This window comes from Cystoisospora suis (genome assembly GCF_002600585.1).
Source record: "Cystoisospora suis strain Wien I chromosome Unknown contig_2366, whole genome shotgun sequence".
Classification (NCBI taxonomy): domain Eukaryota; phylum Apicomplexa; class Conoidasida; order Eucoccidiorida; family Sarcocystidae; genus Cystoisospora; species Cystoisospora suis.
Genome location: NW_027155165.1, coordinates 30711 through 48910, shown reverse-complemented (window position 1 = coordinate 48910; position 18200 = coordinate 30711). Strand labels below are relative to the sequence as shown.

Below are 18200 nucleotides of genomic sequence, written 5' to 3'. Positions count from 1 at the left end.
CGTCGACCACATGAGAAGGCAGTATAGACAGAGAAATTCATCTTTTCGATGAGTTAAGAGACCTGCAGTCGGGGAATTTTGCTGTCGCGGTCTGTGCGATACCGTACTGCTAAAGAGACTTCGGCCTTATTGACGTACAGACACAGAAAATCTCGCCTCTACCGGGTATTCTTTCACGTACGTCCATGCCGAGGACGGCCCTGTTTCACTCAGGTAGACGCCACAGTCGCAGGCGGCGAAAAAAGTCACAGCCGCGTGCTCCAGACCACGCCAAAGCCAGAGCGTCAAACTGGTACTATAACGGGTCTTCCCGAGACACAGACGTGACGTCAGTGTATCAGTCAGCTGCCTTGAATCGAGTTTGCTTGCCTCCCCTACTCGGTCACGTGAGCGAAGGCGGTCGACGTTAGGGTTTGCACATGCGTCTCATGCTCTCTCTTCCCCAGCATTGTCTCCGCAATCCACCTAGTGTTCGGGGCAAGAAGAGAAATTTCTAGAGTGAGAAGCCACCCTTTTATTCTTGTGACACTCATGATAATTAATATCGCGACTGAGATTAAATGTGATTGAAGGCCAGAAGTCGTGTCGGCCGGTGTCCGTAATGGCATCTTCCCTCCTTGAACGCCTCTAGAACTGACGCAAGCGAGGGGTGTTTCTGAGCCCTTGTGTCTAGCACCCTCAGTAGCAGACGTTCGGGGAGGCGCGGCGAAAGCTCGAGGCAGTGATAAGATTGGATCGTGTCTCTTGCCTCCTTAGTCGGCAAGTCGTTCTCACCTGCAGATCTGTGGGGAGACTAACGTACAACAACAGGGGAGCAAGTGGTATTCCTACTGCCACTGCCAACCGTGCACCTTTGGCTGTATGGCTCTGTAGCCTCGGCAGCGAAGTGCTCTCTTTTGGATGCTTTGCGTCGTAAAGATTGCGCATAGAATTCGGCGAAGATAATCTCGTTCATGTCTTCGGGTAACCTATAGTGGTACTGGTCTTTGGAGTTCAGGCCGTCTCCCGCTGTCGCCGCAGCTTGCCGCGGTGTTTATCCTACTTTCCTGGGAGGCATTAAACGCTACAGGTGCTCGTGAGCGATGTATTGCAATGCGACTTCATTCTACACTCTCCGTCCGACGCAAGATTGTATAGCGTTTCTCAAGGGAACAAAAAAGGTTGGAACCGAGAAAGAAGGTAAACAGAAGGAAAAGTAAACAAGTTTTGGTTCCCCCGACTGTGTGATGTTGTGGTAGCTGAGCGCCCATGGATACGTTCAAGAAACTCCGTTTCTGAACTGTGACCCAAAGAAAGTTCTATTTTAAGAAGTGTTATATAAACGACATGTGAACGCTTACAGTAGAGTGACAAGTGTGNNGAGTCGTACCAACTTTCACGCACTGTCTGCGAACACAGCGCGACCTTCGGCGAGATCAAAGCTTCCGTGAGAATCTATTTTTCGCTATCGCGTCCGCGCCGCCTCTGTTAAACAGAGAACGTGTCCAAGCTTTTGAAAAGGTACTCGGGTGAATACAAAAAGAAAATCCTCTGGAGTTTTGCAGATACGGGGTGACAGGAAGAATCGTGTCTTTAGTGGTCAAGAATGTAACTAGGTCTCCAATATCTACGTCATTCGAAGAGTAGAAAAGAAGTGGACAGCTGGTTTTGAAAACTGCTGTAGCGTGGGAAAAATCAGAGAGGTCAGTCTTCTGGGTAGCAGTGCGTGGCGGAGGACCTCCGGAACAACCATCTGGAGAATATGGTTGCTTGTCACCAAGCCGATGAATTATTGAGGAAGACCCCGACGCACAGGCCTGAGGCTTCTCTCTGCCCGAGCGCTGCTGGTATGGTCCGAGTGATTGCGAGTGTCGCTGGAGTGCATATCTTGTCCTGGCCCCGGAGCAGGCGCCTGCAATGGCTCGCGCCAGCACCGGACTGCAGCGACCTGTAGTGTCATTCCGTTTCATGTTGAGTGAAGATTCAGGAAGGGGGAGACCGAGCATGAGTGTGCCCTCACCCCACGCCCGTACGATGCAGCTGTGGGAGTCGGCCAGGAAGTACAATTCCCATCTGAGTCCTCCTCAGCGGATGCCCCAGCGGCCGCCACGGGGATAAGTTTCGCGGTACTGAGCATGTGACCTGAGGCACGCCTTTTCGTACAGTGCAAGCTGAGGTATGTTGTGTGGCAGATGAGTACCATCTGCCGAGGCCCGAAGCAGTGTTGTGTCTTTGGACTGGTTTCCGTTTCTACCTCTGGAACCACCCGTGGGCTAGACTGGCAAGACAGCAGCGGCGCCTGGGTAGGCAAGGAGCCAGCGCTCAACAAGAATGATCTTCGCTGTAACTTCACCACGACAAAGCAGTCATATATGGCTCTGTGGTCTAAGAGTAATGGTGATCTTTCATTTAACAAGAGCCGACCAGGGTACCGGATGCCGGGCGCTTCGAGGGGTGTAGAATGGGACTCGCTGCTGGGCGAGCCACGGCAACTCGGGCACCACCGTACCGGCAGTCCCCATAAACTGAACCACGAAAAACGTGGCGGCAGCGACTTTTGGGGACTCGAGCTTCCGGTAATGCGCTTGTTCCTTTTACTAACAGTGGGACTGCCATACCAGTCCGGAAAAGCTCGGCGTTCTCCGGCTGGAGTGCTTATTCTGCTCCGGTCCGTGAGCATGGGCTAGCTGCCTGTTCGGGCTCGAGCTTCATTCAACTGCTGACGAGTTCCAGGTCTCTTGATTTCCGTGTTAAAAGACCACACGAGCCTGGCACTGCGACTAAACGTGGAGCTGGGCGATGTTGTTGAAGCTAGCCCAACAATGCTTTAGAGATGGGGTGTTGTTGCCACCACACATCCCGCAACACTTAGCATTAGCCACCTCAGGACTGCGATCGCGGCTGCGCCAGATATCGGGGGGTGACCGATCTCTTCATCAGTCGACGGCGGTTGTGCTTGTTTTGCGGGCACCGTTATAGATACGTTGCACTTTGTTGGTTGGGTTCGGGATTCAGATGCGGGGGTGACGCAAGTGTAGCAGATGTGCCTTGCCTCATCTTGAGCCGCACCAAGAGTAAGTCTGAAGACTGTTTCTTTGGGCTGTGGCTCTGAAACCCCAGGGCTTCTTGACTCCTGCACGACCTCGAGACTGGAGTCAGGAACAAGCTGGTCGAGCCCCTGGCTGCTGGGCGTACACTCCACTGATCTGGCTGTTGGGGTGAAGACGTAGACTTTCTTCAGCTTGTCCTGGGTCAACCCCGAATCTTGGTTCCTCTGTTCTGCTTCCACTGGCTCGAGTTTTGAGTTCTGAGGACACTTAAATTGAAAAACGGTACCTGCGCCGTGCAGTGTGACTCCTGATTTTGGGTCGCTGCATTCGTGAGTCTTGACACTTTTTACAGGTAAATCTGTCCCGTTTTTTTCAAACGCATGTGCCCGCTCACCTTGAACAAGGTAGCACGCGGGACCGAAGAGGCAAAAGGCGACGACGCCGGCAACAGCAGCGACGCAGCGAACAACAGGGAAACTTCTCATTGTGATAAGCACCTGTGGAAAATTTGGGTGGATCAACGAGATTCTGTGTACCAGATTGGACGGCACGACAGAATAGTTTCACAGTCTGCTGCCAAGTTCCCCTCCTACATGGTGCCCCCTCGGCTTGACGGCTTTTCTGACGGGCAGCTGGAAGCTCTGTGGGGCCCTCCAAGGCAGACCGAACTTGCGGACTCCTGACTCCCCCGTCCACGCAGCATACGAGAGCGCCACAGTAGGCGCAGAGAGAATCAACCCGAGGAACGTTTTTTCTGTGAGTCCCGGAGACGTGCGATATCGAGGCGTTGCGGCTTCTCAAGAACACTTCATTGCGTCACCGTTCAGAAACCATCCAGTGCGCAAACTGCGGGCTGCATACCCATAAGCAGATTGCACCTTCGCCGGCTCGCGCCCTCCAGCGGCAGTAGGGATTGTTCAGTGTAAGCTCGGCAGCTCTCTCAGCTCCTGACGGCGCCCGCGTGCAAGAGAATCCAACAGCGAAATCAGCACCTGGCGACTCCTACAACAGGAAGCGCACACGAGTAGGCTGCAATAGTTCCTCTAGAGGCTTTCGTTACGCCCTCATAGTGAGTATCTCGGCTTTCGGGAATCTCGTAACCTGCCTTGACAACACCTACGCTGCCAGTAGAGTGAACTTCTGCAGGTCGAGAAACTGGGCCAGGTCCTTTGTACCTATGGGTGAGCGCGAAGATTCTGTCCTACCCACGATGAAAGTCTGGTTGGAACCATACGCATACGGCACAAAGAAATTCACGGCCTCCTGTTTGAAACCCAGCTGAAGCGACACGAAGACTCTGTTGCAGCTTTTTCGCTGTTCTCTGAGCACCTGAGGGAATCCTGTAGTCAAGCAGAAATCCGCACTGCGGTATCTCAGCTCCTTACGGCACCTCTTCTTGGGACCGGAGCACGAGCTGAGTGTGGCAGTGCAGTTAACTTTCCAGTCTAATTTGCCTTCATGCGTGGCTAGGTCTGCGAATGCCTGGTGGTCCAGGGCGGTGACACGGCTACTGAGATCTCATAGACCCGCGGGCAATGACAGCGCATTTCTCTCGAGCCAGTCCTTGTTTGCGAACAGACTGTAGTCAGCCAGTCTTTCCCATGAAAATCTTAGGCTAACGCATTTTGTTTATTTGGGGGCAGCTAGTGTCTGGGACTGCGTTGCTGCATGTAAGACGCCGTCCCCAGTTCCCCCCTCAAAGGGCCCCTAAAAAGCAATCCCCGAGAAACGGACCAAAGATTTATGGATACTGTTGCTTGTATAAATACCTCCCAATGGCGGTGTGAAAACTAACGTTACTCAAGAAGTTCTGAAGAGGTTCCAGTCAGAGGGCCTCGTGTTACCGAGGGTAGTGGGCGTGAAGAGGAGCCTTCGCAAACAGCGGCAAATCAGGGAGCAGAAATTCAAGAAGCACTTGGCTGTGGACACTCCACTACCGGCAGCAGTGCGCTACAGCAAGCGTGTCTAAGAACTGTGGAGCGAAACCATCTACCTTGGTGAAGCAGTGCTCCTGTTGCAAAAACAGCAAACGGACATCCCTCTTGCTCATTCCGGCAAACCTACGAAGACACGCGGTCCCCTTGTCTACGCGATAATCGGAGCCGTGGTAAGCCGGCTGCTACTCCCAGTCTGCGAAAAGGGCGCCTTCAGCCTGCTGAGCTGCGCAAGGGAGAGGGAAAAGCGCCACATGGAACTGCACTGCTACTGCTAGCCATTGGAGAATTCCACTTATTCCAGATGGTTTAGTAGTCCCCGTTGTGAAAGCTGAGAACCCTGCGAGCCTCGAGGTTGTTAAGTGACTACGTTTTGCGAAATCTTCCACAAGCATCTCTCTGCCGGAGCTGCAACGTTTCAGTTGCTCACCCAGTTTTAGCGAGCACCCAACAAACGTACCGGGATCCTTTCAAGGAGAGACCACCAGTTGCTCTGTGAGACAGCTTTCGGTGGCTTTCCTCCCTCTCACTCGGAGTAGTCGAAACCGGGAACAAAGGGCGAGACGCGAACGAATCACATGGACTCGGAAGGAGAATGCGCCTGCGAAGCTTCTGAAGCCGCTTCATTCACTGGACCACAGCAGCCCATGACGGGCTACTACTACGCGGAGAGCTGGGCGAAAGCTACAGTGCTGCCCCGAACAGAGGCACATGACACTGTCTCTCTCAAATAAGTCCAGTCAGGTTCCGTTTCGCCCCCATTTATCTTCGCTCTCTGCTGTTAGTACTCCCCTGAACGCCGTACGGTTGTGCGGGTGCTTCTCTTTCTTGCTGATGTAGCTCAATGGTTAGAGCCACTGATTTGTAATCAGAAGGTTATGAGTCCAGATCCCCATATCACTTAATTGGATTTTATTGAATTTTTTTTTTGCGAGTGGGAAAAAAAAAACTGTACAAAACAGAAGAAAGTGGTAAAAGATGCAAGGGAAAGACTTCTGGGTTCCCGCGGTGGTCGCGAGGTTCAAGGTTACGGTTTACGGCACACGGTAGGGGTTGATTTTACTGGGAATGGTGCAGAATCGCCCTCGATCCTACGGCGTATCTTGGCACTTTATTCCGTGGTGGGTGAAGACGGAGGTCGTGAAACGAATCAAGCTCTGCGCAGTTTCTTTCGTCGTCGAGTCGATACATTCAAGAGAGCATCGACGCTCTTCATCGATCGATGTGAGTACGTACACGCTTGTTTGTTGTCCGACAGTCCCGCGTCAAGTTTCTCCGGGGACGTACAGACCGACCTGATCTTTCCTGTGTACAGGAAAGTACCTGAAGAACCTCAAATGACAACTGCGGAAGGTCTTTGTGCTTTTCCTTTTGTTCATGAACCTTCGCCGAGTTCGTAGACACCGATGTCTTCCATCACCCGGCATACGCGTGCTTTTCTGTCCGAAGGCTCTTTTTTTTCCCTGGATGTACCGCCTCGCCGTAGCTGCCCTGCTCTTTCGGTACTTCTTGGCTTTTGTATTTTACTTACCTCTTTCGGGAGAGCCGAGGAACTTTTATACTCGTTACGCGAGAAGGAAGAAGTAGGTATTCTCTCGTTTCTCCCGGCGGAGTAGCTGCGGCTGAGAGCAATTCTAGAATTCCTTGTTGACAGAAAGATCCAAAGTAATTTTTTTTTGTCAGCTTTATTTTTCGCGTCTTGATTCTGTCTTCGCCACTCGACCGTCTGGAAAAAGAAGAGAGGAGTCAAAGGAGAGAAAGTGAGATGCCACAGACTGTGATCTACGGTCAGCAAGCGAGTGGTCTTCTCGTTTTCTGTCTTGTTGCTTCCTCGTGCTTCCGCATGTATCGGCAGGCAATTTTCCCCCTCTCTCATAGTAGGCTTCCGTGTTCGGTGGTTCTTTGTTACGTTTCTGACCAGGACTTCCTCCTTTGGCTTGACTCTGTGAAAAGGAAGACAGTGGCTATGCGTTTTGCCCCCGAGATGTGACGCTTGGCTTCTTTCCGAGCCGGAAAGTTGAAAGACCCTTTTCTTCTTTTAGTCTTGCTCGTTGTATGGAATTCATAAGTCCTTCCTATCTGTAGTCGGCTGACAAACTTTCTCGTCTTCCGTCCCCTCTTCCGCCGTTCCCTCAAGACAAACGACCTCATGACATGGAGAAAGAAAACTTCTCGATCTCTCTTGTTTCCTTTCTTCGTTGTTTCTTTGATCTGCTCTCTTCTCTCTGGTTTCCGGTAAGACAAAGAGTACCAAAGATGAAGAAAAGAGTATAACACTTCAGTCATTTGCGTCCAACAAGTCTCGATCATCGTTCTTTCTCGAAAGGAGAGAGGAATGGAAGCACCTAAAAGCTCTCCTTCTCCAGAAAAAGAACAAGACAGAACGGAAGCACCTCAGAGCTCTCCTACTCAAGAAGAAAAGCAAGACAGAAAGGAAGCACCTCAGAGCTCTCCACAAGAAAAAAAGGAGAAAGACAAGATCGATAGCAGATTTATCCCGCCAACTTCCTCTCAACGCATTGATCCTGATCGAGATGCCAGTCTCTTTAATCCTCCTTACTCTCCTTATCGACTACCTCAGAAAACCTTTCCCTCCAGACAGCAAATGTTCGATGCGGTGACATGTAAGTTACGCAAGAGTTTTGCCAGTCTGTTTCTTTTCGTTTTTCTCCATTTACCGTGGAACGTACAGTATATGAAGTATAATTCGAGGAGTGAAGCCGTATATCATGGGAGAGAGAGATATCTAGGCGGAAAAAAAAAAGGATACGTGCTTATCGCGTTTGTTTAGCGTCTCGACCACTGAGATTTGCATGCGTGTGGATGTATAGAGAAGAAAGAACCAAACTTCTATGGCTGACCAGGTCACTACACACGTCTCCATATGTGGGGATGTAGCTGTGTATGTCTACGGTGTCTAGCTATCTGTACATGCGTGTACGTACGATCTCTACACCGTTCAGCGTGTGTGTTCCTGTGTGTCTCCGCCGTGGTGCCGGCATCGGCGTGCTTGCTATAGATGGATAGATAGACGACATGTAACAGCGTGATGTGTACATCTCCTCTAGAGCAAATACAATGTGGATGTACGCGTGGTGATAGTTGTAGCCGTGCCCAAACAGAAACAGAGGTGTTCGCGTTATTCTTCATACAGACACCTCCATGTACATACACGTCTTGACATGTTAGTACGCTGGTTCGTAAGACATACGTATGGTCGAGTCCGTGTGAAGATGTGTATGTACACAAGTCCGCAATCACGTAGGCCTTCTCCTCCTCTACATTCACTATTACTGCTCGTGGGAAGCCTACACTCCTGGTGAGAGACACAGGTGTATATGTCCACGTAGAGATATGTTTGGAGGTATATATATATATATGATGTGCATAGATATGTAAGTAAGTGAGGCAAGCGTACATCCTCAGAGGATAAGATTCATGGCTGCTGTCTTCACTTGCGTATCGTGACCTACATCGAGGAGAAGGTGAAGAAGAAGAAGAAGAGCCATCTGTTTTTCAGTTGGGGTGTCTCTACACTTTTCTTCTTCATTCGGGTCCCACACTCCGACGACTTATAAAGCGAGTGTGTTGTGCCAGTCGGTTTGCTTCTTGAGGTGTTGGCAGTCCTCTGTCTCTTGTCTCGTTGGATGTGTTTTGTTTCTTTTCACTCGCATATAAGCCGGCGATATTGAGAGGTGCCGAGAGCTAAGGAGGTGGTGGAACATTCCCATCTCCACGAAAGCCCAGCCGTAAGAGGGAGAGACTAGAGTACCTGCCTTTCTCCTCTTTTTCTCTGCTGCTCTCTAATCTTTTGCTTCCTTGCTGTGCGTATCTGTCCGGTAAATCTCTCTGCTTTGCTTTGAAAGTTCGTCCCTCTCTTCACGGCTCTTCTCTCTTGGGTGCTGGTCTTTTGAGTGTCACCCACAAGAAACACTCTCATTCTGTTCACTCCTTGGTCTGTTCTCGGAGTGGCTTCTCTCGAAGCATCTTCAATCCTGTCTACTTTACATATCTCCTTGTTTTTTTTATTTATCTCGTATCTTTCTTCCTTTCTCTCTTCTACCCTCTCTGCTTTCCCCTCTGCCGCTGTCGTCGTCTCTTGTTTGTTTATATCACTTCATCTCCCTGCCTCTCCCTCATACCTTCGAGCTCCCGTAGACGTAGACCGATTGATGCTGTCAAACTCTTTCTCGACACGTAGACTCTTGGACATTATCAGATCTTCTCTTCTCTTTGTGGTTAAATCGCCCCTTTGCTGGGCGTACAACCAGTGTTTATGCGGTAGCCTTGTCGACACGAGGTGATGTAGGGTGGATCGTCTCCGATAGAGATATACTGCTCACAATGGAGAAAGAAGAAAAGGGGCTTTCTTCCGGTCGCGTCTTATCGGGGTTGACTCCTTCTTCGTCTTCAACGATCTTTCTACGCGGCCGAGCTATCTGTGTAGAGAGCATCTATGTTTTCTAAGCAGAGCTGGGTAATACCTGTAGATATCTCACTTCCGCACATACACACAGGTGCAAGGGTATCGACAGCCTGTCAATCTCTATAACACGATATACGTACATGTGTATGGATGGATGTTGTGATGTTATGTATGTATGTAACACAACAGTGTGTTCGGCCTCTTCGCCGTTATTTCTTCGACACTTGAGTTAGGAGAAGGCAGGATATTGCGAAGAACAGCTAGAGTAAGAATGAAAGAAACGGAAGGGGCGCGCAATGCTTTTACATTCAAGCTGCAGGTTTCTTGAGGCTCAGGGGAACAGGTAGTCTAGACAGAGAATCACTCATGCATAATACCAGCGTACTAACTCTCGACAAGTATACGCCTCAGTAGCAGTGCTCCTTGTAGGATGTACTGCAAAAGTAATCCTAGTAGGATTACGTATCGACTCCAAAAGCCGACAAGAGAGCGACGTATCTTGTCTCATTCAGCCGTCGGTTAGAGAAATGACTTCTTGAAGAAATCTCTCGCTTTTTCTTATTTAGTTTTTCTTTGTCTTGCTTGTTTGGTTCTCTCCTTCAAGAGGCTATGGAGATATCTTCACTACACTCCAGCTTGCTTTTATTACCGGACAAGAAACCCTAGCAAGCCTTCTACTAGCCGATTCTTTCACAGATGTCTTCATACGATCTGAGCCGTCTGGGAGGACCTGTCTTATGGTCGCAGCGTATCATGAGGTATGTGTTTCTTTCTCTCTATTCGCCTTGACGGGAGAGTGATTGACTTACATTTCCATGCTACTTCTGTCTTTTCGTGTGTATCTCTATACGTGCATCTATTCCAGCTGAGATCATAAACAAAGTGTGTTGTCTAGCAAAGAAACAAACACACCTAATTGAACGGAGATGAAGTCGTGCCCCGCGTATGAGTGTATAACGCTCGACTGCCGGTCTCCGTGCGCTATACTTCTCTCCTGGCCCTCGGGTACGAAGGCCATTCTCTCGTTCGTAAACTCGAATGCGCACGGTTCACTCAATTCAAACCGCACTCCGTTCCTCAGCGAACCATGCTTGCTTCCAGTGGTTCGTCACGACGTGATGCGAGGTATTCTCGAAAGAAGGGTGATACTTTCTTCTGTATTCTAGCCGTTAAGAACCTGTTTGCCTAGGTCCGAGATCGTTTGTAGTCGTAATTACTTATATTTATGAGGGCTCCTGCTTGAACGCTTGTATACATGGGAAGTGAGGTGTATACACATGCTCTGTCTAGGCTCGGTTTTCAGAAGGCGGTCACAAGTGTGAAGTGCGTGCATCTAGTTAGATATCCTCATGAATTTGCGTGTGTCTTCTTGGCTTGGTTTTTCGTAGAGAGATCATATGTGTTTGTGCAGATACTCTACAAAGGGGGGACAGAAGTAATCCGAGAAGGTGGCTGCTCTCTGTATCTCTCATCTTCTTCAGTTTTCCACTCTCCTGTGGTGTTTCTTTCTAGTGTTCTCTTGGTCTTCTGAGTCTCTTGCTCCAGCGAGTGACCAAGGGAAGCTTTGCGGCTATCAACGCGGTCGATTCTGCAGGGAAAACGGCACTTGATAATGCTGTGCCTGATGGGAAAGGTAACAAAACACAGTGTTTGCTGTTTTTTTCTTCGTATCACCTGCTTCTTTAATCTGAGGAGATGCGTGTGTCTTCATGCATGCGTCTCCGTACATTCATGAGTGTTTATGTACGTCCGCATGCACCTGCGCTTGGAACGCGAAAGCAAGCAACATCTGTTAAGAGGTATTGTGCAAGACATTTTCCAGTCTCCCGTCGTACCCAGACATGGAATCTGACTGGTCAATCGGTTGCTTGCCAGACATGTGTTCTCCTTCTACACTTTTCTTCTTTTCTTCCTATCACGTTCACCTCGGTTTTCTTTACTCTCCTCGTCGCTCATATCATTCCTCTTTCTGTTCATCATTCAGTGAAGAAGGGGCGTTTAACGCCTCACTGTCTCCGAGTCTTTGTGGTCTCCTCTCGTGTGGCTCGGGTAGCATGTGCCTCTTTTTCTCATTCTCCTCTCCTTCGATTCTCATCCTCTTCCCAGTCTGCCACCTTAAACTGTCACGCGCTCACTGCCTCTCTACAAATGAGTGTAACCCGTGCATACACAGACACCTATATCCTTATCTGCACACCCATCCTACTGAGCTAGTCCTGTAGAACGACGTATAGATATGTATTTGTAGGGTTACTGTAAATGGCCTTCTCGTGTGCATGGTTGTCAGATGTGCCTTTCCTTGCTTGTCTTCTTTCGGGCTTTCCATTTTGTACTTCTTTTTCTTTCTCAGGTGCGTTTTGGCATTCGTTTGTTTCCTCATCCCGTTCATCTGATCTCACTCGTTTTTCCTTCATGTTCTTTCTCCCTTTTGTTTTCTTACCTTGCCGTCATCTGTATGATGTTTCAGCATATCGCTTGCTAAGGCGATACGGCGCCTTGCATGGCGCGGAACTTCATTTGGAGAAGTCTCTTTTTGGTGGTATTCGAGCCTTCTCGTTTTCATCTTTCTTCTCACCTGAAGCATCAACGGCTGCTGTAACTCCAGGATTCTGTTATATCAAGACAGAAGGCCTTTATCCTTCGCCTCCTCCTGGCATAGACACTCATCTGACTAGTCCAAGTCTACCCGCCACAATTGCTAGTGGACGAACTTCTTCGCCCGAGCTCGATCTCTTTTCACGCCCTGTGTCATCGTCTCCTTCAAGGGTAGAAGAAATCTTGAGAGAAGAACAAGAGAGGGAAGAGAGACGAAGAGCCGGGAAAGATGTTGATTGGGAGGAAGAACTCGATTTGTGGAGAAAATTCAATCGTGAGGTTTCTCCGGCTGCGTGGGAAAGAATGAGTCCTTCTCGGCCTGATGCTGCTTTTCAAAGAAAAGACAAGAACACTGGCAGTCTGTCCTCTCGTCGTACAAGCTCGGACGGCGGCAGAAAGAGAAAGGCAGGAGGTCTAGGAAGGCTACGTATAGAACAGGAAGAAACAGAAGATGAAATAGAACAGGGGGCCAGGGAAGAGAAGGAGAACGAGGAACATAGAGCAAAAGGTGTTTCTCGGAGAAAAAGACGAGAAAGTCTTGAAGAAAGTGAGAGAGATGAGAGCGACGACGAAGGGAGAGACCGTCGAAGAGGGAGCAGAGAGAAGAGAAGACATCGAAGTCTAGAAGACAATGGAGATCGACAAGGGGCAAGAGAAAAAGGGAAAGGAATGCGAGCTAAGAAAGATGCGCCGCCCAGAAAGTCAGTAGATGCACAGCATGTTGCCAAAGGGAAGGGAACGAAGCAAGGAGACAGGGGAATACGAAATGAAGGAGACACCCGAGCTAAGCACAAAGAAGGGAGAAGAAGATCAGCGGCGTCTTCACCCGACGCCGCTGGCGCTAAAACGAGTGGGATGGACCAGGGGAGAAAGAAACCACGTACTAAGAAGGCAGGCGAAGCCGTCATCATGAAAAAGAAAGCAATTCCGGGCGATCAAGGAAAAAATACAATTGTGAAAAAGAAAGCAATGCCAGCTGGTCCAGGAGAAAAGCAGGCGGGTAGCGGGACGGGTCACGATGTAACGAGGAAGACAGAGCCCTCAAAAGCTCCTCCACGTGACGAAGATAAAGCGGCACTAGTGAAGAAAGTTCAAGAGGAATTGGACCGTCGAGGTGGGCGTACAAAATCTGGAGGGGGTCCACCCCCTCCCCCGCAAGGCAAAAAGAAAGCTGTCGGGTCTCCTCCTCCTCCTGGCAGTAAAACAGGTGCGAAAAACCCCGCAGGCCCTGTGGGCCAGAAGAAAGTCCTCTCGACACCGGGAAAACCTCCAGCCAAGAAATCGCCAAAAGCAGTTGCTGCACCTCACGAATAGTAGGGAATGCACTAACATCAAGAGAGAAGTTCAACTGTGCTCAGATCAAAGCTTGGCTAGGTGAGAAGAATCGGAAAGAACAGGGTGTGAATGGATAGTGGACGTTCAGGGGGGGGGATTTCTCATAGCTGGTTCTGTTACTTCTGCCTGAGTTCTTTTATATAGGTGAGTGATCTTTTCAAACAATTTATGGACAGAAAGACTAGGAAAGGCTCTCTGAGCTCTTCTCTGAATGGATCCCCTTGTTAATTCATGAACTGACTAACTTTTCAAACGCCTAGTAACGAGTTTTGTGAGGTGTATGAACGTGTATATATCTATTTCTCCCCTCTTTCTCTGAGGGCGCGCTTCTTTTTGACTCTGCCTCAGCGTGATTGCTTGTCTAGGGACAGGAAGAATGACACTTCAGTGATTGGCTAACTCAGTGGTCGATACCTGAAGCAGAAAGGATAAGTGAAATTGCTCAATGAACCGGCAAAGAAGTCAAGGAACCCTCACTTCAAAATAGGGCGGCAACTCGAAGAAAAGTAAGGGTATGCCAGTAAAGAAAGGGATCGTCATGGACAGGACGGGGAGGTCGCTCCTGCGAAACACAACTGCCGGAATAATCTACGTGCATTTGCACATATGCAGGACAGGCTTTTCCAGGATAGGGAGAACTCCCGAGGTATTATCAAGGAGGGGCCTACAACAGGTGAACTGAATGCAGGCGCGGGAGTCGAATTGCTTACTCCGCCTCCCCCACTTCTAGGCACCGTCCTTTCGCGGTAGCCTCGCAACAGAGTGAGGGTACCTGAATGCATACCCTTTTTTTGCAGATATCATCGCAGGCCGGATTTGAAGTAGCTGCGCACCCGCGGGAGAAGTCAGTCAGCCAACTGAAACTGTCCGAGACTTGCTTTGAGAGGTGAAAGACTAATCACTGCTCAAGCAAAGAAAAGCAGTCACGGACGAATAGTGTTGTTCCTGATAATGGCTTCCGTATACCAGGGAGTGCCTAGCGAGCACTTCGTTTCCGGCTGCCGATTTGTGTCCTCCCCGGGTCGTTTCTTTTTCTGACATATCGCCGGCAGACAGAGAACTTTCATTGAACCGAGTCGCTGTCCACTACTGTATGGTATGGCGAAGGACGGCGCTCGGCCCCCCGTGAGAGTATTGCGTGCCTTTGCGCACATCCACGCGCCAAGTTACTCGCCCAGCTTACAAGTGGGAGAACTTTCAGTCCAGGAGACAGCGGCCGTTCCGCCGTGCCATGTCTGGGCAGTTCTGTTGCGTACTAAGGCTGGGAACAGCTGCGGGCCACCGGATGTCCGGCAGTGTCAGAAAACCGCGTTTGACACGGCTCCCATGCTTGTCGCAGCTGTATTGGGAAAAGGAGTTCTTGCGTTCCTGCTGGAACTGCTCACCCTAGCGGTTCGGCTTCGTAGCCGGGGCCGGACGGAGCGCAACGCTCGCCTGTAGTTGCTTTGCTAGATTAGACTGTGTGCGTGCAAACGCGTGAAAGCGTTGTAGTTACCGGTTTGGTTGCTTGGGAGATAGATCGTTGGGAGGCTGTAGCAGAGGTAGCCCAGACAAGTACTAAAGTGTAGTTCTACCAGCCCAAGCCGTGTCCGACGGTCCCAGAGGCGTCTCTAGCAGGTAGGCAGCTTAGCCTCAGAGAGCACCTGCCGAGGAAAGAGCTCCAACCTACGGCGGAAGGAAAGAGACTCTCGAGAAATAGTACTTTTCGTCTCATATTCCTCCAGAAATCACGGGACGGCAGACGGCGGGCAGTGCACGGCGCGATTCTGTCCTAGTGGCGGTGATACGCGCGTCCAGAGATATCGCTCTAGTGGTTCCGATCTAATTTTCCCCGAGAGCCCGTTCCTTGATGGCTAAGTTGGAATGCCGACTCGAAGCAAGTTATAATGGCTGACTGTATCGGCGAATCCCGCTTTTCCGCACTAGCCCGCTAGTACAAGCTCGACCCCCGCACCTCGGTCAGGGACAGCGGGGTGGGCACGGATTCGGGGTCAAACGAGTGAATCGTACACGCGCGAGTGTCGGGCGCCGTTGTTTGTCTTCGCTGACAGCTAATAGGATCATTGAACGAAAACAGTCATTGTCTTCTACCCCGCTCCAGTGACCTACAGGCAAATTTGCCCGGAACAGCCAGGATTTTATGGGTTTCTCTGGCTTCTTGCCGTGTTTCCACAAAGGCTCTCAAGACAATCGGTCCGATGTGCACTAATGACACAAGCAAACCTTCCTAGGAAACTTTTCCTGTCGTCCTTCCCTTCGGGAGATGTGAAATGAGCCTCATAGCTCACTACCGCCAACTCCTCACGGAAATACCGGGGAATTTTCTTTCGGTTGGCTTCTTCAACTGTCGATCTTCCGTGAGCGTGGTGTCACGGTGACAGTACACGTCCGTTGTCAACTGTCGCACGCGGAAACTTGCCCTGCAAAAGACCGCCTGAGGTCAAATTCCCCTCGAAAAGTTTTTCTTGATACTAAAAGGGCGGCTGTTTTTGTCCAGCCACCTTTTCGTCGTTTTCCAGTCGTTTTCTTTACCCCTGCGACTATTTTGCTCGGCTCTCCGGGAGCAGCACACGCCGGGCGTCCGCTGTCGCCGTTCAGATTCCTCGGGCACAACTGAGATGTCATGCCGGCCAGCCCTATTTTTTCCATTCGCTCATCGGTAAAACTCCTGTTTACGGTGAAACTCCGTGCAAGCCAGGCTAGCTACGCTGAGTGCCACCTCGGGGGCCCATATGGAAAAATTCCCAGACACATTGGCACTCTTTCCTCTGCCGCCATGTCTTGCGGCACGCTTGCTCGGAAATCCGCGCCAACGTAATGTCCGCTTGTCAGGACAGAAGTCGAATGCATGCATTTTGTGACTCGATTCTGCGCGTTGAACATAAGGGAAGATCCGCTTGAGCACCCTTTTCAGTGTCGCCGAGTTGCTCTCGTATACTAGGGTGGAACAAGACCGGCCGATCTCGGGTCCTTCACATGTGCCAGGCGCCTCGGCTTTCCTTTCCTGCTCAGCAAGGAATGTTTCCTTCGTCGCTCTTCTACCAAAGCATCTCTGAGCCTCCTTTCAAGGAAGACGGACAGGTGATTCACCAGCATATGATTTCGGACTACAGAATTCCAGCCAGTGCCTCCTATTACAGTCACAGGGAGCCTTCCATGCAGGCGGACATGCGGGTCGCTCCGATTCTGAACCACGGGTGATGGACGGGTGGATACCATAAATGCACGAAAAAAATCTATTTTGGTGTTCCGTCTTCGGTTATCTGAAACTGAGAAAGGACATCAGCACTCAGGCAGTAGCTGTTCGGCGGGAGGCAGCGCACGCGAGCAACCCTCCAGAAAAAAATGCCAGGTGGCCCGGAACGACGCCACGGACCAAGTCATGGATTCACGGCCTTAGCTTGCGTTTTGAGGTGACGAACAAGAATTATACTAACAAAGCGGCATTCTATTTCTTGGTGCATTCTTGACACCATCTAGCTACCGCAATGCAGACAACCCAACACCCCCCCAATCGGAGACCCGCCAGAGCCGCCACCCGTCGGTTTTACAGTCTGTGCATTGGTCAGAATACTCAGAAGGCCTCACAACGACACAGTTCTCCTCGCCAGCGTAGAAATGTTGACACCTCGAAAACTATATCCAACGTAACTAGGAAAACTAGACCACCAGCGCGAAAAAATGTGACTACAAAAGACGATGCCGCGCATTCGCGAGGAAGAGTCGCGAGGCGTGGACATCGCAGTCTTGACGAGGAGACGAATAGTTCCAATCAGGAAGGAGAAATCGGGGGAGGCGCTCGGAGCAGTGAGGCGGGAGGTTCTCGTGATGTGAAGGCGTACTGCGTAGGCGTTACTAGTTTAGCTAAGACTAAAGAAGAAGCTCATGAGAAGGATCAAGAAAGTTGTTCATCGTCCCTGTCTCCTCCATTGGATAGTCATCACTCTCAAAGTAACGACCATAGAGAGGAAAGTGAAAGTATAAGTACCGAAAACCCGTGTGAGATCACTAGTCCACCGATGTCTGTGGATATTTTGAGGTATCTTCCGCCGGCCTCGTCTCTGACCGCAGATCCCGATATGCTTGTCCACTTAAAAACGCAACATCTGAGGGAATCAGAAGTCCGGACAATCATCGGCGTCTCCGGAAGCATTCCCAGTAATACAGATAGGTTACACAGTAGCGGAGTCTCAGGTCAGCATAATCACAGTTTACATGCGTTGCCGACAACCCCCAGCGTAGCGGCGAACAACCATCCTCATTCACATCATTCAAATTCACGCGCTCCCCCCTCCGTTACAGAACAAAGTACTCGATCTCTTCAAAGAAACTCAGTTTTCATTTCTCATTCTGAACGAGAATTCGTTGACTCTGAGTCGGCCAATTCTTCCTCAGCAGAGGAGCCTCCGTGCTCTATAGAGCGCCTTCCTAATCAGGTAGTTCCACTCTCTTCTACCCCTCCCATAGCCACCCACACGTCAAACCACTTAGTTCAGAACGTAACAGATTCTAACGATAACCTAAGGGGCAGTTTAGTACGTCTCCAGCATGCCGATCACCTGTGTTCAACCCGGCATGAAGAGGCTACTTCCTCTCCCTCTATACCCATTCTTGGGCGACCGTCCTCTCTCCCTTCTGTCACTTCGTGTGGGGGGGGAGTGGGTGGAGGCCACCCTATTGGAGCTGAGAAGCCGTCTCAGCTACTACAACTTCCTCAGTTACTTCAGCTTCTTCTGAATAAACAAACGAACCCGACCATACCAGGTGGACAACCCTCCCACCCGTCGTTCTCCGCAGCATCGCTTGCTTGTCAGGACAATAACGAGGCCAACAGCCTTAGCCCAGGAGGGGGAATCTCTGTGACAGATGTCGCCGCGCAGC

At 50.4% G+C, this 18200-nt stretch overlaps 2 protein-coding genes across 2 annotated transcripts; one reads left to right on the top strand and one right to left on the bottom strand.

The window, feature by feature from the left end:
- Positions 1–5750: 5750 nt before the first annotated feature.
- Positions 5751–13511, top strand: CSUI_004943 (proteophosphoglycan related). The gene is made up of 5 exons (XM_068065124.1): positions 5751–7587; positions 8643–8712; positions 9994–10147; positions 10902–11022; positions 11857–13511. Exons 1-5 carry the CDS (start codon positions 7299–7301, stop codon positions 13296–13298), a joined length of 2076 nt encoding a protein of 691 aa, XP_067922909.1. The 5' UTR covers positions 5751–7298; the 3' UTR covers positions 13299–13511.
- Positions 13512–17236: 3725 nt separating this feature from the next.
- CSUI_004942 (uncharacterized protein) lies at positions 17237–17905 on the bottom strand. The gene has a single exon (XM_068065123.1). The coding sequence runs from the start codon at positions 17470–17472 to the stop codon at positions 17266–17268; it is 207 nt and encodes a 68-aa protein (XP_067922908.1). The 5' UTR covers positions 17473–17905; the 3' UTR covers positions 17237–17265.
- Between the last annotated feature and the right edge of the window lie 295 nt (positions 17906–18200).